Below are 21575 nucleotides of genomic sequence, written 5' to 3'. Positions count from 1 at the left end.
TATTACTTTTGCTAATCCTCTAAACTCCACTGCGTCTGAAAGAATCTGTTTTTTAAATCTTTAGGACACGTAAAATAAACAACATTTGCTTTTAGGTATTTTAAGCGCAAATGTAACTACCTGTCTCCTAGGACTTAAGCAAGACTGATACAGACTCAGGGGAGGTTCATCTTTGTGTCATACGTTTGATATTGCTGCAGCCTTACAGATCGAGTCATCCACAGTAATCAGTTGGTGGTCTATAGTGCTAATTGCTGACTGAGATAAAAACAAGGAAGTTTCACATGAAGCCATCCTGCTGATGTAAGCAGGACAAGTTGCCTTCCTCGTTGGTTAGGATTTTGTGTGTGTGTGTGTGTGTGTGTGTGTGTGTGTGTGTGTGTGTGTGTGCGCGCGCATGCCACTGTGATCTATGATGGGAATTCACTTACCAGCAAACATTTGTTAAGCGTATGTTAAATTTAGCAGAAGAAGAAACTCTGTGGGCTTTAATATTGTCAAGAAAACTCATGGAGGAGTAGTTAGAGAATAGAATGGTATTTTTCCATAAAGAGAGAAAAATACTAAACTATATGAGAAACTCTTACAGTGTAGTAGTAATTGTCAAGGCAACGGGGTGCACAGATCTAGTCTTTACTGTGTATGTTCTTCTCCTCGGGACAACAGGCTTGTAACCATGTGATAAATGATGGTATTTGTATTTCTCACACCCTACCCATGCGCTTTCTAGTCTCTGTCCAGCTGAACTTCTTTAGACTGGCCAATAGTAGAGGGAATGACCGCTTGTAAAATCAAAATTCCAAGGATGTCCAAGCTGTCTAAATGAATCTAAAGATTTGGTTCACTTGTTTGTTTGCTCCAGAGATTATTTTGAAAATCAAATAAATGTTAAAAATTGACCTGCAACAGATGTTATCAAATCTCTGACAAGATATATCCCAAAGGCAATGATTCTCCCCCAAAAAACTGTCTGTCAGAACTTCCAGAGTCCTGATATTTACATGCTCATCCTGTTTGCAGCTTCCTTTGTAGACCTGTGCTAGTGGCAGACCGTAAGATTGTCAGATTGATTTCAGACATCCTGCCTTCACATAGGGTACGACTCACACATGGGAACACATGGCAATACTACCAGGGTACACTTGCTTTCCATTTTCCTCTGTCAGAAGTAGAAAGGAGAAGTGAGGTGAAAGCAGTTGGTCCCTTAGTGGTGACCGAGAGGGTAAATACTCAGCCACTTGTTGTCTGAGAACTTCCCCTGTGGGATGGCCGGGGTAGCAGTAAGTGGCTTCCAGTGGCTTTTCTGTCACCTCTCTTGCCCCATGGGTATAACTCATTAGATCCAGAATGGGCACCTGGAGCTGGATAAGCCAGATCCTCCTCTGTAAGATTTCAGAACATGGAGAGGAGTGAAGTACAGTTGCAGCCTTGCTGGTTATGGATATAAATTGTAAGCTTTCTGCCTAACTGACCTCAGGTAATTTTTCATACCCTCATTAAACCCCAGCTTCAAAACCTATGAAGTGGGGATAACTAACTTGGCTTATGTAAGAAGTGAGGTAACAATTGAATGACTGTAAGAATTTCTAAAATACAAGAAGTCCTAGTACATCTCATCGCTTACCAAACACAAATTGTCGTTAGATTTTTATGTAACTGGGAAAGAAAAAAGTGCTGTTGCTTTGCAAGTCTGATAGATTCAGAAACCTTGAGGAAGTGAGAAGGTAATGGTAACCAAGACAAGCCAAAGCAGAATGCAACAGCGGGGGTGCCGTGGCAAAGGGAGGAAACGCAGACGGCGTTTCGAGTTCCAGCCCACTCCAGACAAAGCCTGTCTGAGTCCTGTTCCACAGACTGTCTCTGAAGAATGTGAGCCTCATTCGGAAGATCTGGGACAAAACGTGCACTATGTTCCTAAATAAATACTGTATTAAAGTGTTATCATTTGCCTCAGTACTTGCCATCTGTGTGTGCTGTCACTTAACACATTTTAAGCACTATCGAAAACAAGGCCGTGTGATCCTGCTGCCTGGATATTTCTGTCCGAACCTAGTGCCCTGGGAATGCGCTGCTTGATGGCCAATTAATGGTTTTTAAAATGAAGTTAAGTAGCTGCCCTAAATTGTTTTCTATTCCAGATGAAGTCAGATGCCTTGGGAGTGCTGGAGCCTGTGGGGATGGATGGCCAGGGTTCTGCTGCTATGGTTAGGTAGTGGGTCACTTTCGTTCTCTGGAGAATGTAGATAAGAATAATTTTATCTAAAAGGTTTGCCATGAGCATTTAATGAAATGTCATCTATACAGCTTCCATATGGGGCCTAACATGTGTAAGCATTAAAAAGTGATAAATGCTGTTATGGTTATATTCATTAACTAGATATTTGATTGGTTCTTGCATGAAAAGCAACAAAGCATTTCCTGCTTTGAAAAATACTTTTGTCACTCTGCTTTCTACTTTTCATTTCCTCTAAAGCATACTACTCCCCTTTAGATATAACATGATATGATATAGTTTGTGGTTAATCTTGTGAACGAGGTGATCAGGTAAGGTTTTTTACTATCCACTTTGCAAATCATTCGGCATGTAGTGACTAATCCTTTGATAAAACAATCAAACTTGGCCTGATTCAGAAGTTTTAGGCAATAGAAAGTATCTTTACTTAGACTCTATGTTATTCTCATGTGATAGTTGACGAGAATTTGTAGAAGAAATGTAATACATGATAGAGTTAATAGAGTATCAAAAATTCCTATTTTTTCAGATAAAAAAACTAATTTTTTTAAAAGTCTCAATTAATCTGAACCAATCATTTAAGTATTTTGTAAGGGAAAAGTGTCTGATCATATGTGGCTTTATTCAGGCATCATCGCTTAATATTAACTTTTGAACTTCTGTGATGTACAATCACAGTTGCCCAAAACAGAGATAGAATTCAAGTATCGTTTTATGTCTCTTGCCCCTTACTCTATTGTTTTGTTTCTCAAACTGTTCAACATTTGGAAAGGAAGGTCGAATTTAATGGGGCCGTTAGATCTTAATGTTTCAATGTTAATATACACCCCTAAACCTATAAAGCAAACAGTAATTCAACACTTACTCTAAATCAGAAATGAACTGATACTGTGAGGTTTGTGAAACAAGTATGTCTTTAGAATTTTAGACATCATCTTACAAAAATATTTACTGATAAAAGAGAAATAACTTTACAAAGTGATATTATGTAGGTGCACAAAAACTAAATCATATTTTATACTGAATAAACATGAATAATACAAAAAGGAAAAAAGTTTGGAATTGCGTTAATAAAAAATAGTTTCATTAAACACTTAGATCTTGATTTGAGCCTCTGTGGAAATACAGGATTTAGATGAGTAAAGAGAAAAAAAAAAGGCATGAGGTCTACATGGCCTTATAAAGGACTCAGAGGCAAAAATTACAGTGACTATTGTTTATCAAGCACTATAGATATTTATTCTTTGCATCTCATTTAAAATTTATTAACAGTTTAGCAGATACAGGAAACTATAATAATATAAACAGTTGAGAAGCTTTAGAAGCTTAAGTGATTTGGCCAAATTCCTGTTGCTGGTGGCAGTAAGATTTGAAATCTGCTACTCTGAAACCTACGGTCCTTCCTGATGACCCTCAAGGTGCATTGCCTCACAAAAAGTAGGACTCACATGCATAACTAAAGCAGGCAGTCAGTACTGTGAACGGGTGAGGAATGTCCAAATAATTTATGAATAAATGGAGAACATAAGCATAAAATGGTTATACTTGATTTTAAACCTGAATAATTTTGAAGTTTTTATTCCAAATCACTGAGATCCTTTGAAATCAAAGGACTTATACTTAAATTTTAACAGAGAAGTGTTTCCAAAGATAATATCTGGTTAATATTTCTCTGAAGTATTCATAGTGGTATCTTCATAACCACTTTATTATGTTTTTCTTACATTGAAGCTGGACTCGTGCATTTAGGAATATTATATAACATTGAAAAAGCTCTACTGATTTACCAACTCCCACCAAATTAGATAGAAATTCATGCTAACTCATGTTGGGAAAAGACAGAGCAGTTATATATTCATCTTACTAACGTTTTTTGGTAATAATTGGCTGAATGTCTTTTGTAATGAGGTGTAAACATTTTCCACTAGTGTATTGCCTTTTAACTGTGTCTCTAATGCTGGTCAAGTATCCACTCAACTTTACACTCATTTATGCTTCATAGGCAAAAATAGTCAGAAATCACAGTACTGATGGCTGTCATGTAACAGTGCTGGCTATTTGAAAATCTGGCATCCTTGTGTCAGTATGGTCTCCTCCTCAATATGAACAGTAGCTAATATAACACAGCTTATGGAACACAAGCTGAAGCAAGGCAGCCAGTTCAGGGCTGGGGAAAAAGAAATAATACAGTAGTTGACAGCTGTAGCAATAAGGCTGACCTGGAAAGCAAATACGATTTTTCTGTTTTATGTATGTGTGTATTATGCAGGTAGGCATATAATGTACATATACATTGTATAACAATATTAAATGATAAAAGATATGATATATATGGAGGCAAAAAGAGATAGCCAAACTTTTTCAGATTTTTCCCTGGAAACTCAGTGTCTGTATTTCTTGCAAAAGTTAAATTGAAAAGATATCCCGAGAAAACCAAAGATGTGGCATCACTTACCATATCATGGTCTGAAACTGGTCCGAAGCTCGTGACGAAGATGTCAGTCTTCACCTCTGTTACACGCTCTGATGGAGCAGGAAATTGGGCCAGTGAGTATCTATCCACATCCCTATTAGACCTCACCACATACATACTCATGCCCAAATGGGAAATGTCTTGCCTTTGATTAGCTATTTGTAAGATTGGTCCACTGTGTAGTCCTGACGATTTACTGCTTACACATGAAATTTCAGTTAGTATTTTCATTGGGGAACAGAACCTAAATATGTCACTTTGGGAGGCAGGCTTTACAGAGAACTCAGCTGCTTCTTAATGAATTCTTCAAGAATGGACACACTTGCCTAAAGGATGCCAAACCACTTCCCACTGTAATAAATATATGTTAGCATAGCAGTATGCCTTAAAGTTAAATATTTCGGCACAGGTAGACGCATACTCCAGGAATGTGGGATATTCCTGGATTATATGCAGTATGCCTCAGCAAGCTTTCTTTAAGGTCTCAAGAGTATGTGTTATAGGGCCAGAGATTCAGTTCAGTGTTTCCACCGCCTGCCTCAAAAGTGCAAGGTACTGAGTTCAATCCCTGGTACAAAAAAAAAAAAAAAAAAAGAGTATGTTGTATAAATAATAGTTTTCTTTCAGTAAATCATAACTGACTCACCTAAATTACTCCCTTGGAAAAATATGATATCTTATGTAAGTATTTTCAGTTTCAAGAATAAGGATACTATATTGTGGCATAGAAAAGGTTTATTTAATACATTTGTTTTACATTCAGTGTGATTTTATTATATTGGTCATGAGAAGATATATATATATATATGTATTCATATATATATTAATATATGTGTGATTTTATTATGTTGGCTATGAGAAGATATATATTAATATGTATATTAATATATATATATTTGTGTGATTTTATTATATTGAATATTTGTTGTCTTTCTGTGACAGTGGAGCAGCAGTATTTTCAAAGAAATATAGTCACTCACCAAGAAATAGAAAAATATTGCTTGTACAAAGGAAAAGAATTTGATGAGGGGTGAGAATGGGAAACATAGCTCTGTAATTTTCACCTTAGTTCTGAAAAGTAGCAGTCCAGTATCTTAAGCAGTTCATTTCATTTTTTCTACAGTTTTGTCTCCAGTGTCAGACATTAAAATATGATCCTATATATGCAGTAATGTATTCCTTTGAAAATGAAAGGCCGACCTGTCTCCTTCAGCAGTTCCCTTTAGTTTAGACATTCTCTATAATGTACATTCAGAAAAAATGTCTTGCATTATCATATTACATAATACACATATGTGCATCTCAGTTGATAAAACATTTTGGAGTTATCAACACCCTTCCATAGCCGAACTGGTGATAACTAATTTCTGTGAAAGCAATTTGATTGACTCCAAAATGTTTAAGTTGGCCTTTTGACACGAGAATTACCTGGGATTTACCTGTTAAGTATCCAAAATGAAGACTTAGATTGTGATCAATAAAGTGGAGTCCTGTCTTTGGAACTCACTTCCAGCCTCAGTTTTCTCTGGCTGCAGTCACTATATACTGCTTGTTTAGAGCACGGTTGTCAGCAGTGAGTCCGCTTTCTACCACCCTGTTCCCGCCCCTTCTGGCATTTCCTCCACTTGTACCCCTCTCTTCCTGTCACACACCTCTCCACGTAGTATCGTTACTAGAATCCTGTTCGCAGTTAGAACAGCCTTTATTCATTAAAATATCCTAAAGAGCTTAGATTTCGTTAGACATCAGAGGCACTTTTCAAATAAAAATAAATAACGAGAATATATTTTGTCCCTTCTCTTTCAGCTTTTCCCTTTCTAGACCAAGCAAAAGAAGCATCACTTGAATTTTCTTTGGTATAGTGAGATGCATATTTATTATCATGAAAAAATACAAAAGGAGAGGCAAAAAGTAATAGAGATTTGGGTATACTTTTGCTCCAAGTTCTTTCGTGCCGTGTATCTCTACTATTGGAAATAAGTTTGTTTCTTGTTATTTATAGAATAATTTCTTGCAATAAAGTGTTCCTGAAACTATACGATGAAGAGAAATGATACCTAAATTATTTTCTAAATAGACATAGTTTTACAGATTCCAAAAGTAACCAGTGTATTTCAGAAAATGGTCAATCATACAAAACATAAAAACAAAAATAAATTATTTTCTAATAGATTTTGATACAATCAGATATTCCTTTTGTATTTTATTAAAACTACTTGACTTAACCTTCCTTTCTTTCCATAGCTAAATTTTACTTTTCTCCTTATTATGAAGTATGGAATTCACAATGAATATCTTATGGAAATCAGTGACATGTATGGAAACAAAATTATGTTTTATTTTTTCAGTCTTTAAATTTTGGTGGTGCATGTTCATTTAAAAATTACCTACAAGGGCTGGGGATTTAGCTCAGTGTTTCCACCACCTGCCTCGCAAGCACAAGAGCCTCAGTTCGATCCCCCATACCCTCAAAAAAAGGTAAAAATTACCTACAAATCTTTTCTGCATATGTACATGTAGTTGACACCTGGATAAAACTCCTCAGAAGAGATTGTGTCATGTTATTTATTTCTTAAATGTACAGAGAGCATGTTTTCTCCACTTTAAGAAAGAATTCCAAGGCATCAAGTTTTTAAAATTTCACCCACCAGATATTTCAGGAACAGCCAGTTTGAATTATATTACATGACAAAGTGCCCTGAACAAATGAAGTGTTCATTTACTGAAAATATGGGACATTTTCCTTCTATTGTTTTTAGAGTAATACATGGCCATGCTACTTAAGCAACAAATTAAAAGGCTTAAAAGCATATTTATAAGATTATTGTACCAAGTAGATAGAATATGAAATATGGCTAAGTTTAGACCCATTTGTTGCCATGCATAATTGTTGCTGTGCCATGTAGAGATTAGACATAAATGGAAAGCAATTTACATAAATGACTGGAACTGCATTGTAGTCTGTTTTTTTCTTTTATCTATCTTTGGCCTTAACCTTATATACCATACCAGTTCAACTTCAAACACTTCATCTTCTTTTCTACTGGCTCCTTGCCTCTGAGATTTCCCAGAATTCACCATTGCAATATTGAAAGGCAAGGACCCTGTTCTCAAGCCCCATGCCGGGAGTCTCTGAAATGACCTTCTGACCACACACTCCAGTCACGGATGCATCCTTGAAGACTTTCTGATTACTGTTCTCAATCTCCTTCTTTTCCCTCCAAACGTAAAAAAATTTCCAAGTTGCAAAACTGATGGATTACAGTGACCAATCGACTACTGAGTAGAAGGGGTGAGCTCTGCCCCAAGAAGGGAAAAGTGAAGGTAAATGTAATTCTGCACGCCAGTATCATTCTTCACGCACCCAGACACTAACACACCTTCTTCTTGAGGGCCTCTACTGTATTTCTGTATGTACTTTTAAGTTTTTGCCTAATAGATACCTTTATCTCTCTTAAGCAGTAGAAACATTTTATTATGCCAGCTGCAAAGATTCAAGAGCATTGTGAATAAATTCCAGCAATATAGCAAAGGGTAGCATGGTTAACTCCCTGTCTTGCAAAGAAATGGCGGTTGAAATTAAGACCTCCTGATTTGGGACCAGGCTTAAATGGAAAATGTTCTCATATTTAATGTATTTTGGATAAGACTTAAGAAAATTGCTAATAAAAGAAAGAGAAAGAAAGAAAGAAAGAAAGACAGACAGACAGACAGACAGAAAGAAAAGAAAGAAAGAAAGAAATTTTGTGATCCTTTTCTCAAGTGCTGGGAAAATTTTGTCCTTTCAGTTCCCTCACTTCATTGAGATTCAGACACAAAATCAGTCAATCTATCCATTTATCTATTATCTATCTATCTATCTATCTATCTATCTATCTATCTATCTATCTATCATTAGAAATATATGGAAAACACCTAAAGCTTTAACCTAAAGCTTCTGTAGATCATATGGTGAATAGTCAACATGTTTTAGTGTTTCTGTGTATTCTGTTTTAGAGTATACAGTATGAATCAGGGATTTGTGATAAAATTTAGGTAAAAGGACTGTAGACCAACATAATACTAAATATGACTGAACCATCTATGAAGCAAGAAATTGCATGATCATAGAAATTATTTAAAATATCTTGAATGTCAGACATGTTCAAAGAGCTAATTATTCAAAGAATTTTTCAACCTATTTCCTTCACAGTGATCTCCTATATCCATTATAAATAAAACTTGATAGATTATTTAAAGAGAAATAACCACCATTGTGCATTTTCAAGGGAAAAAATAATTGAGTAGCGTTATGTAAAATGATGATGATAATGATGACTGTCATTAAAATTAAGATTACCTGAAAATAATAAATTAGTGTAAAATGTCTGATAATAAATAAATCAGTTAAACTCATTTCTTAAACACATCCTCAGACACTACCTCGTTTATACATACATATACACAACTATATGTAGAAATATGTCCAAATTCTATGTCGCATACCCTTGATAGCAGCTTCTGTTTTACTGGGAATTTTTTAGACTGTTGATACCCTGCTGGTAAGTATTGCAATAACATATTTTGAAGTGATAATTCAAAAAGGTGATTAGTATTGGAGGTAAAAATGAGATAAAAAGCATAGTAAAATAGTAAGTACATTGTAAGAGTCTAAGTGCTCAGATTGTAAGTCTGACTTTTCTTAAGTACAAGCTGTGTGATTTTTAGATACAATCCTTTAATCTCTCTGAATCTATTTTCTCACCTCTCAAATGAAGAAATAATATCTTCATAGTCAACTATGTAACACTGGAAGGTTAAATATGACTGTGATGTAAAGAACTCTTCGAGAGGCATTTGTTCGGTGCGTTAATTTAGTTAACAAAAGTTTCTATGTGTCAGTTAGGCATGATTCTGGGTAACAGTAATTTAATGATGTATAAAAGTGCAAAGCCCCTACTTCGTAGCGCACCTCACATATTGTGTCAGGAAAACATATTTTAGATACATTAGATAACTAGGCAGATAGGTATAGAGATATAAGTAGTCATAATTTCATAACAGTTATTTATGACACATACACACACATTACCCTAATTAAATTCAAACCATTATGAATGCTCTGAAATAATGTCTTTTAAATGAACTGAAACCTAAAAATTGAGAAAAATTCAAAGATATCCAGATCTAAGGAGAGAGATTAAAACAGGAAAAAAAAGAGGGTGGGGGATTTAGGTCAGCGGCTCGGTGGCCTGCCTTGCAAGCGCAAGGACCCGAGTTCAATCCGCAGTACCAAAAAATAAAATAAAATAAATAAAACGGGAAAAAAACAAAACAACAAATCTGTGCTCAGAAGGTGTTTTTAAGAAAGAGAAGTCCAACATAATGAGAACTTGGAGATGCCCGTGATCACAGTACAAACTGATGCTCCGGTGGAAAGAGGCTGGCCTCCGTTCTACTGCACTGCATGCCTTTGGGTACTGAAGTAACTGGACATTACTTATCATTTAGGAAATATCTGACGCTGTGTGAAAAGAAGATTGTAGCACTGACTGCAGTAAACGAAATAGAAGAAGAAAGGAACAGGGAGGAGTTGTAGGTAATGTTAGCAGTACCTATCACTCAGTTTGTTCAATGTGACATTCCCTGTATAACCACTGAACGCGCTATCTGTTGATAATATTCACTACACCAGGCTGAGGGAGGAGCTGTATCACCCTATTTGAACTACTTTGTCTATTAATTCACAAGGACAAACAGGATGCAGGGATTAAATAGACTAAGTCGTCACAATAAAATGTATCTCAGAATTCTACTTTAAAATGATACTGTTTAGGGCTGGGGATTTAGCTCAGTGGTTTTGCCGCCTGCCTGGCCAAGCGCAAGCCCTATTTGAGCTACTTTGTCTATTAATTCACAAGGACAAACAGGATGCAGGGATTAAATAGACTAACAGTCATCACAATAAAATGTATCTCAGAATTCTACTTTGAAATGATACTGTTTAGGGCTGGGGATTTAGCTCAGTGGTTTTGCCGCCTGCCTGGCCAAGCGCAAAGTCCTGAGGTCATTTCCCTATACCTCCCCAAAAAGATATTGTGTATAAATTAAAAATATCTGAAGTTCCCAGATAAACATCAATATATATACCTGGATGAGGCAATGACCTGGCTGGAGCAACACTTTTGTTCCCTGTCCTTGATTTCTATTTTCTTCTTGCCTTAGAGAAGTTGGCCCTTTTCCTCTCATTGCTATGTAAAGCTACTACATTTTGAATATATTTTGCTGCTAAATATGGATATAGATAGAAAGTCGGGCTTCAAGATATTTAATCATTCTTAACCCTTTTTTGTTTTTGGATTACAAGAACTCAAATGACACAAGCATTTCCAAGAAAGAAAGGCCAATTTAATTACACCAGTCATTTATTCTGTTTCTACTGAGAAGCTCCCCTCTCCCCTCCTCATAAGATGAGTATTTTCTGCTCAGGGAGTGTTAGCGCTATGGGGGGTATAGGTGACATTGTTGGAGGAATTGTTGGGGGGCTCTGTATAAAATTTGATCTAAATTTTGTAATTTCTTATAGCTTTGGGGCTATAGAAACATAACATGTTTCCTATTGGAGTAGTTTAGAGGCACAAAAATAATATCAAAATCTTAGAAGAATATTCTATCACGTAAGACTTTGTTTTCGGTTACATTTTCCAAAAAGGCAGTCCCTGATGATTAACAATGAGACTCTTATCTCCAGAACACTCCATGATGTTTTCTTGTAAATGCAGAATACAGTTTCTGTCATGAAAAGCAATAATGTATAGAAAATGTTCTTTTAAAAAATCCCAAATTGGTACTAGAATCAGGATGGGAAATGGAGAAGTGGTTTGCACAGGGACAGGGATTTAGCTCAGTGGTTCTACCTCCTGCCTCACGAACACAAGGTTTGACTTTGATCCCCGGTACAAAAAAAAGAAAAAAAAAGAAAAAAGAAAGAAAGAAAGAAAGAAAAAAACTAGCTACACAAAAACTAAACTGCAGCTGCTTCCTAAGAGTGGCCTTTATAATCGGTGTATGGTCTCCTAGCCAAGTCTTATCTCAGATGCTTCAAGATGACTCTTCACAGCAGGACACATGAGTGGAGGTGGTTTTGTAAACAGGCTAGACCACTGCTTGGCGGATCTAGGCTGGATTCATTAGACAAGTTGAATTCAAAATGTTAATGGAGATCTTAACCACTCACTGTAGGCTAAAAGGTGCTCTCTGTCCACTTTTAAAGTCCCTCCTGAGCTTTTGGTAGCTGTCTGTCTTTTGTCTGAAATTCAACTAAGTTACAGAATTTCAAAATAAGGTTTTTCTGTGGAAGTGAGTTGAATTTGCCAGAGTCTGAGCATTTGCTCCGTACCTTGCATTAAAATAACCAGATAAAATTAATGGGATTATAGGCTGCACCTGGCTTCTTTTTTTGTATTTTCAATAGAACCTTTTTATTTTATTTAACACTGTCACAATATGACAGAGTATCATATCCTCTTTTTTCTTAAGCAAAATCTAAAACAAAATCTAAACAAAGCAAAACTCCCAAAACCAAACCACTCAGATCTCCCAAAACCAAATCCACAACACTTATGGATCAAAGAAAAAAAAACTTTACCTAAATATTGTTAAATATATAGCAGAGTCCTCTTACTACGCACGATCCTGTCTACCAGTCTACATTTCTACCTCTCTACTCATCCATCCACCTGAAGTTGTCTCATATTAATAAAACATATTCATGTTTCTTTCGTTTGCCATTTTTGTCTATGTTTGAGATACACCCATCATCCAGTGCATTATTTATTGAGAGTACATTTAAAACTGAATATAGAAATAATAAGCAAATTTCCAGTAACTACCAAGAACAGGTAAGAAGAAGGTAAAAACTTATGTAATTCTTCTAAAATGTGCCCTAGTCAAGATTTTATTCCTTCAAATTCATCCTGTTTGTGTTCCAGTTAAAAATCTGAAAATAAAGGGCTTATATCAAAAACAAAATGAAGGAGATCCATTTTTCATTAAGGATTTATGGGAACTCATGTCATATTTAAATTACCAGAGCTCTGTGGCAGAAATGAATGAAATTAAATAATCCCGAAGAAAAAAAGCAAGATAATTTTAACATACTAATCATCAACTAATGGCGTTAACATTTATTTTCCTAATTCTGTAGTTGATTATATTTTTAACAGTGTTTTAAAACTATACTTAGGATTTAAACTGTAGTTCTCTAGTGACAGATATTCTGAAAATCCACTTAAAAATATAAATGACTCTCTGTAATAAGCATATGCCACCTTCGCCCTTAGGGATTAAAAATGCACTCCAAAAATATATCTAAAAAATAAGTTTAGTCAGTATTAAAACCTTACAAATTCTCAAATTTACCACATTTAGTTGTACTGTATTTCCGGAAAATATTTAAAATAGAAATATAGGAAAGATTTGAGCTACTTTTCAATTGGTTTAATATTCATCATATTGTATAAGTCAATGTTCCAGGAATAAGTAATATAAAAATTAAACAACAACTGTTTAGTAAAGACAAAAGCACATCCATTTTTACAAAATAGTCTTCCCAAGTCCTAGAATTCCCTGTTACTACAGCATATTATATTCATGTCAGTGTAAAAGGCTATACCATGTCTGTACTTGGACAATGACTACTTTTGCTCTTTAGTTTACTCATCCTGCTGTGGTTGTTTTCGTAGTTTTAATGGATAATAAAAATAGATTGAAAAGTAGTGATGCTGAAGCTGAATCAGTGTAGCCATTTCTGTGAACAAATTTCCCACTGTCACCAGTAGCCTGTTCTCAGTCTGTGTATCCGCAGGCTTCATGGGTCTGTGTGATATAGTGCCCACATAAATAATTAGTTCACATACTTCCTGCTTAGATTATATTCAAATAATGAGCTACTGTATATATTTATTGTTAGAGAGTTATATGCGATTGGATAAAAATTAGTAGTTAATGCTTATTACATCTAGCCCAAATAGCAATATAACAGCGCAGCTGATTGTTAGAGAAATTGTGCATATTTGTAACATTCTTTAACAAACTGAAAACTACACGCAAATCTTTGAGAGGATATGTATATAAGCATGAAAGGGTGAAGGGGTGAAGGGAGGGCAAGGGTATGGGGGAAAATAAGAACCAAGACATTTCGTGTAAAGGTACAAGATAGCAATGATAAATTTGCTTTGAATGTACCAATTTAAAAATAATGAACCAATAAGCTTAATGGGAAAAAGCAAAATAAAATGGTAAATAGGGTTTCCTAAAGTAGGATGAAAAGAAAGCTTTTAGATATGTTTTACAATTCTGCTTTTTGTAAAGAATATTGTCGTGAAGCAGGAAAGACATGGAATAAAGAAATCCTATACATTTTATCAGTACCTTCGTAAGTATTGCTTTTAAAAGTCCACGTCAAAACCGTGTTTCGCCTTTTTGTACCTCCTTTTGTTTCTCCTTTTGTATATCCTTTCCCTGTGGGCCACCTTTGTAATTTACTTCAAATTCTGTGAATGGAGGCCCCTTTCCCAGAGCCCATCCAGATGTTGAGATATAAACCGACATGATAATGACCCCTTCGGGTTGACTTTCAAGACCTCTCTCCCTCCCTTTCTGCTCTTCGCCTCTCTCCCTCCTCTGTCCTTCCCCTATCTCTTTCTCTTTTCTTTCTTTTTTGAGAGAGCAGAGGAGGGAGGAGGAGGGGCGGGGCGGGGAGGCTCCCCCTGTTACTCGTGCTGCCCTTGAATTCCCAGGCGCAAAGGACCTGCGTGCCGCTGGGACCACAGGCTTGTCACCACACCTGGCAACTTCAGGATTTCTTTTTATTAAAAACTTACCTAAATCTAGGTAGAGGTACAACTTGAAGAAACGTGTATAGCATATCGTAAAGTGAATGTTTGAAACTGATAAGAAAGGACATCAGCTAAGGCGCGAGATGTATATTAGAGTAGTGGCTGTGACAGCGTGGTTCCTCTTACCCTCTAGACGCTGAGGACATTGGTCCAGCTTCAAAACAGACCACGACGCCCATCCGTGTGCTTGCACAATGCCACGTATTTTTAGGTGATTTTAAATTCCTGTTATCATTCATTGTAAAAATCAGTGTTTGAACTTCGAAGCTTCTTATTCTTTGCTTATTTGTGCTAAGTCAAGAAGAGCTGGCTTCCTTAATGTTGACGTTTCATTACTATTTAAATGTTGCTACTAAGTAGTTTCTACTAGTGAGTTGGAAAAACGTGTAATATGAGCTATACCTGAGAATCATAATCATAACGTTGGATTCTCCTGTGACTATAAACTATCATTTATTCTCTTGCCTCACTTCTTGTTCTGTAAGATCAATATTTTGATGTTGTTCATTAATCTTTGTTTAAAGGAAAGTGCTTTGTCATTTCATTCAAGGGTTATTCAAATATGTGTGCAATTTCTAGAGTTAAGTAACTGTTGTCACTGTAGTGTTTTTATATTTTATAAGCAGAAATTCCCTATTATAATCAATTAGTTGATACGCCAAGAGAAATAAGTTTAATACAGAAAATTAGAATGTAAGGTCAAATGCAAGGTTTAAAAAACAGAACTATGTATCTCATTTACTGTTGATCGTAGAGGTGCAGCTAATCTAACATGAGATAGAGTTATCTATTTGTAATACACCAAAATAAATGTTTATTTTTTGCTTGTTTAGTTTTGGGGACAAGGTCTCTTTATATAGTTCCGGCTGATCTTGAACTCACTATTTAATCCTCAGCTGGACTTGAACTCCCTGTCATCCTCCTGTCTCAGCCTTCTTAGTGTTGGAATGACAAGCATGCACCGCTATGACTGGCTTCAAAATATATATTTAAGCAACAGAAATAGAGGTGTCTTATTTGAATTCAGTGTAAAAATAGCAGTGCCAGGTGAAGTCGAAACAGTCTGGAAAGAAGAACGTTACCCCTACTTGTCCACGCAGAATCAAATTATTAGAAAGCATTGCACTTGTCAAGTAAACGTCATATCTTTGTCATGTTATGAGAATTTTGTCTCTTCCTATATACAGATGTGGGCACAAAACTACGATGGTAAAACTGAACCAACAATGAGTACCCTTTTAAAAGTAATCTTTAAGACTGCATGTTCCATTTTCACGAGATTACCCCTGAAAAGGAAAGCAAGATTGTAATAAAGATTTAATATCAGTCCCTAAAGCAAAAGTAAACTAAGGTTACTCGCCTCCCAGTCCTGGCCTTAGGCGATTGTCATAGCCATCTAGGAGTCGGTCCAAAATCCTGGTGAAGACAGTGGTGTTGTCTTTAAGTTCATCTTGTACTGAAGGCTGTGCAGAGCTGAAAATAAGCATAAAGAGAAGTACTGTGAAAGCCATGTACGAAAACCTTTTGCTAATTCAAAACTTTTCCCAATGTTCCTACTTTCTGTTGAGTCTTTGACACTTCTTTCTGGTAAAATTTTTTTTTAAATCCTGTATTTTAGCTCTTGTCATTTTTTCATATTTTTCCTCACCAGTGATAGGCCCTTTATTCTAATATTTCTACATTTAAAAGGAAAATAATGTAAAAGGAGTTTTGTCTCCTTACTTTTTGAATTTTCAATGTGTATATTATGTTGTAGTGTATACAGTATCTTCTCAGACCAAGCTAAGCTGTTAACTCAAATTGGGGGGGGGAACCTAGAAAACTTCTTTGCAAGTTCATATACATATATATATATGTGTATATATACATATATATGTGTGTGTGTATGTACATGTATATATATGTGTGTATATATATATATATAGAGAGAGAGAGTATATATATACGTTTATATATATATATATATGTCTATATGAGTTAGAAGACAATTCATAGTTTTGTTTTTAATTTAACATACATCAAACTGCTTTCACTTTCTCAGCATCCTTTTTTCATCCACTTCCTATAACCCTGCTTTGATTTTTTGGTTATCCTTTAAGACATTTAGATCGGAAACATAGATAAAACTTATTTTGTAGATTATGTTTTAAATCAATATGAAAATTTCCTTTTCCCTTAAGATTTGTTGTCTGATTTTTAAAATGTTTTTATCCAAATCTAACGAATTGAATTTTGTCATTTCTAGATTTAGCCACAAAAGAATCCTTGGAAAAGATCAGGTTCAATGCTCTTAGTTTATACCTCACTAAATGGTTACGGTTTTAGGGTGTTATTTAAGCACACACCACAGTTTGTGAGCAAATCTGATCTAGAAATGAGTTTTTATAAACTTTTGGCTAAAACTTAATCTTGATTTTTCTATGTGGGAATAATTATTCGTGTTCAGATCTTATTGTTTGAGAATGTAGCTGATGTGTTACCATCACTTAATTAGTCTTTTGATTTTCAGCCTTATAGTGACCTCAGTTAAAATATTATTTTCTATATCAGTCATATTAATATCTATGCCCCTTGAAAGTATATTTTATGTAATGATTAGCATGATACCTCCAAACTCCTTTGAGAAAATAATTTTTTATCTTAGCATGGATCACACTGATTGATAAACATCAATGAATGATAGCTCTGACCTTGAGTACAATGATAAATGAAAATAGTGGACAAACTAAGAAGCTGCCACAAATCTGTATCTTTCCAGTTTCTATTTAAGGGACTTTTTGCTTCACTCTCATGTGTTTATATTACTGAGAAATATAGGAAAAATAGCAACTTTTTAACCAAAATTTACTTATTTGACCGGAAAAGAAATATAATCAAATGATCACAAACTTTTGCAGGTAATAAATTTGTATTAGCAACATGCAATGGATGCCTTTCTGACAAAGTTCTTATTTAACAAGTTAGTTATCTAAAAGCTACCCATGGCTGACTCTCTCTCTCTCTCTCTCTCTCTCTCCTATGAAACAATGCTTTATTATTCTGAATTCAACATTTAATGCCACACAATTTGAGGGCTTACTATTCTATGGCAAAATTAAACATCTTGCTATTTTTTTGAATCAAATTTTCAATTTTGTGTCTTCAAGTGTGTCTTACTGGCAGATGACAGCAGTAACGCAAAAATAATTTTCTGGATGTAAGTATTTATAAAAAATCATTGTCACAAGAGCAAGAGCCATGCATGCCTCTTTCAAGGATATTGGAAGGTCATCTTGATAAAGATGGAAAAGAACTGCTAGCGCACCTTAAGTTGTGAGGAGCTCCTGATGGAGAACTCTAAAGAAGAAAGCAGTGATCAAAAACAGGGAGAAAAGATGGGATGGTCTGGCAGAGTACGGTCAGATCGTTACCCAACCTATGGAATATGGGTATCTTTTACTCTTACCCATGTTTCCTATACTTTCACAGCTTATGCACAATTAGGGAAATGATTTTTTTCTAATTTTTGCTTTCAACAATTGTTTACTTTGAAATACTCTTGTCAAAAGAGATTCCGCCTTCCCCAGGGAGAGTAGTCCTGCTACCTCATTTGGAATGGAAATACTTTATGTGATTTTTTTCACATTTCTTCACGTCTAATTTACTATGTCTAATTGTAAATGCCAGAGAAGAAATTTAGGAAAAACATCACAATTATTTCTTTAGTGATGAACACTCATGGCAACGTAGTGTTGCATAAATGGAATACATATTTTGAAGAAAAATGTCAGTTATATTACCTGATTTTGATTCCATATGAACCACTGTATAATAAAACACTGTGCACTAACTCCATCTACAGGTCATTATGATAGTAACACTTGATACAATTTTTCAAAAGCAGAACTCAAATTAAGAGTATCTGACAATAGTTGACCTGTTCATCTGGTAGCCAGTATCTACTGTGCACAATAAGAAAAAAATAAAAGATAACTTCTCAACTGAAAAAGTCATCCTCCTAAATTTATATTTCTTTCCAGGCTAGTTCATCTCTTTAACTCATGAGGGTTCATTTTTACACTTGGAGAATCTCAACTTTTTAAAGTATGTCTAATATTTTCTTACGAGCCATAATAACAGCCTAAATAAGACATTTTAAAACAGGTAAAGAAGAATCTAAAATGTTTAGTCATTCATACAGTTGCAACTATAATATCGTATGTTTTTGATTGGATCATCAAAAATATTCTGAATATGGTTAAATTTAAATTTTTTGTAATGACTTGTTTGCTTGCTAATTATGATTCAATTAAAGAAGTTAGTTTTAACCTATTTTTAAATGTTTTTCTAATACGTACTCCATTCTTCGTTGTGCAAAAAAAAAGGTTTTGAAACATCATATGCACATTCATTTATGAAGACTTAAGACTTTCAAATTGCAAATACTGTTTTAGACTTTTTCCCTTCCATATCTTCAAGATTTACTCTATGATCTTTACAATTGGCTAAAAATTTTCTTTTGGAGAATGAACTTGCGTGGAATGCAGACATTAATTTGGTAACTTTTTCTATGAATTGAGAAATTGTATGTTTTGTCCAGTTACAGCTAAACACTGAAAAGTTCTATTTAAGACTTAAATGTTGAATTAATACAATTCTTAACGGTTTAAGTGTATAACTGACATTCTAATAAGATGACTTTGTCATTCTATTCTTTATTCTTAGCTGGAGTTTTATTGCAGTTAAGGTTTATTTTTTTTAATTCTCTTAGTCATAAATTTATCAGTGGACAATTTTCTTCCCTTAAGGGAATAAATAAAAAGTTACAGAAATTCCCATGCAGATTGAAAATAAAGTGTCCCCACCTTCTTCCAGTCAGTGTGCTCAGAAGGAGGGTCCAGGCCCAAAGAGAGTCAGAGAGACCCGGACTTTTCTTCATCGCGGGCTTGAGCAGCTGAAAAGTAGAACAAGTAGAGATCAATGTGTCTTGCAAGAAACATCAGGTTAGAACCACTAGGGCTGACTGAGGCAGTTCAGATGAAAGCTTTGAAGTCAGGAAATGACCTCACTGGAATATGACACCTCATTGGCAAGATGGAAACCTGGACCATCGTCCTCCACTTCCCCTTCCATTCCTCCATTCAAAAATACATCCGTATCTTAATTTCTCTCATCAAAGAATGCAACTTGAAATGCTTTCAGGTGACAGTATTGCTTAACATAAAAAATGTGAGTCTGTTTCTTTAGGTTTTGTGTTTTATTTTAGTTTGCTTTGTTCTCTTCTTGTTGTTTACGATCTAAAATTTTTGACCTTTTTGATTTGAACTCCCATTAATGAGCTCCACCTGAAAAAAAATTTTAGGTGGTGTCTGTAACAGAACACATTTGGAGGTAGGATGTGGTAGCTTAACTCGCTCTGTTGACTGAATTCATCTCTGAATTCTGGATGTACCTTGCTTTCAGAAGCAACTGTATTATCTCTTCATAAAGACCATTGGAAGCACACTGTTGAATGCCGAAGTCGTGATTCTATTCTCTGCCTGTGATTGCCTTGTTAAATATGCTCACTAATGCTTCTGTGAGGCTAAAGGACATACTTTATAGTCAAGCCATGTGCTGATATCTCCCTCCCCCCCCCCTCACACACACACACACACACACATACACACACACACACACACACACACAAACCAAACACACAAAAATGCAAACATCCCCACATACATCTTTCAATCCCTCTCCAATTCTGCTAGGGTCACTGCTAGAAAAATGTTTCTTCTCAAAACAGATGGAAGCTGGAATGGTTTGCTTTTGCTTTTGCATGAAAAGGGGTATTTTTTTTTCCTTTGAGGTAAAGTGTAATCAATCAGGATTTGGTTGTTGAATTTAGACTTGGTGGTGGGATGCTAGAGAAATGGGAATTAAATGTATGTATAACCAGTTTGTGGAATTGGGTTTGGAAATTCAATGCACTGCCTGGTTAAGGAACAGCTATGGTAACATTTTAGTTCAGAGTGCTATAACTAATACCATCCTAACATGAGAATTGTTAAAGGCATTTGTTAGCACTTTCCTGAATCTTTATAAGTATTTCAAGTATTTTAAAGCATATTTTTCAGTAAGAATTCTATAATTTAATGTGATATGCCTTTAAAAAGCTTCTACACTCTCAGGCATCATCTTGAATCAGTAAAGCCATTACAAACAGGTTTGTAAGCAATGAAATATAATTAATGTGTTTAAAGTGAAATGGTGTACAGATAAGAACTGTGAGCCTCTCCTAGCTCTTACTTAATTTGGTGACTGGTTTTGACAAGATGAGTAGAATACAACAAGAAATCTTGGAAAAATTTCATTATGTTAAAATGTTGCTTATAAATGCCACAATTACAATTTACCCTTCCATTAATCTTTAACATCCTTTATAAAAGGGAAAACAACTTATCATCGCCCTGTTAAATTTTGTTGATTTTTGTGAAAAGAAGGAACTCCTAAGGGGTAAACAAAACCAAACAAGACCCCAAAGCAAGAAAGCATCGATTTTTGCCCTCCTCTTATATTTTTAAGAGAATGATAAACATAGCGTGGCACTTAAGTTGAGCGAGAAAGTTTCTTGCAAATACAAACATAATAGTTTAAGGAAACACCGAGCTGCCTCCTCCTTACCCTTTTCCACCTTGAACCTCGCATTCAGATGCGCACACTCCAGACCCCATGTCCCCTGCCACCCCTATCAAATCATACTGAATTATTCCTGTTCAGAATGGGAGACCCCTACACCAGCAGTGTCCACTGGGGGGAAAAAAGAGAAAAGAGAAAAAGAAAAGATGCATTTTTTCCAGCCAGGATTAGATAGTGCCTTCCCTGGGATGGAACCAGAGAAGCAGGTTTTCTGTCCCAGCTCCTTAACTTTCGGTGATGGCCCCCAACACAGCCTTCCAAACTCACCAGACTCCCCCTTGCAAAAAAAAAAAAAAAAAAAAAAAAAAAAAAAAAAAAAAAAAAAAAAAAA

At 35.3% G+C, this 21575-nt stretch overlaps 1 protein-coding gene across 2 annotated transcripts in view; it reads right to left on the bottom strand.

Moving 5' to 3' along the window:
* The window catches only part of Gabra1 (gamma-aminobutyric acid type A receptor subunit alpha1), a 49205-nt gene that overhangs the window by 26643 nt on the left and 987 nt on the right, over positions 1 to 21575 (bottom strand). The window contains exons 1-4 of one of the 2 annotated variants that reach the window (XM_010622242.3): positions 21230 to 21247; positions 19429 to 19517; positions 15945 to 16057; positions 4689 to 4756 (exon numbers count right to left, since the gene is read on the bottom strand). In XM_010622242.3, coding sequence (XP_010620544.1) covers positions 4689 to 4756; positions 15945 to 16057; positions 19429 to 19502 — 255 coding nt within the window. In that variant the 5' untranslated portion in view covers positions 19503 to 19517; positions 21230 to 21247. Of the gene's footprint in view, positions 1 to 4688; positions 4757 to 15944; positions 16058 to 19428; positions 19518 to 21229; positions 21248 to 21575 lie in introns of those variants that run through there. The other variant, XM_010622244.3, reaches the window with a different exon arrangement.

Source organism: Fukomys damarensis, unplaced genomic scaffold (assembly GCF_012274545.1).
Source record: "Fukomys damarensis isolate Sample0158 unplaced genomic scaffold, DMR_v1.0_HiC HiC_scaffold_9, whole genome shotgun sequence".
NCBI lineage: Eukaryota > Metazoa > Chordata > Mammalia > Rodentia > Bathyergidae > Fukomys > Fukomys damarensis.
Note: the sequence above shows the minus strand (reverse complement) of the source record. Positions and strands in the feature narration are given on the sequence as shown.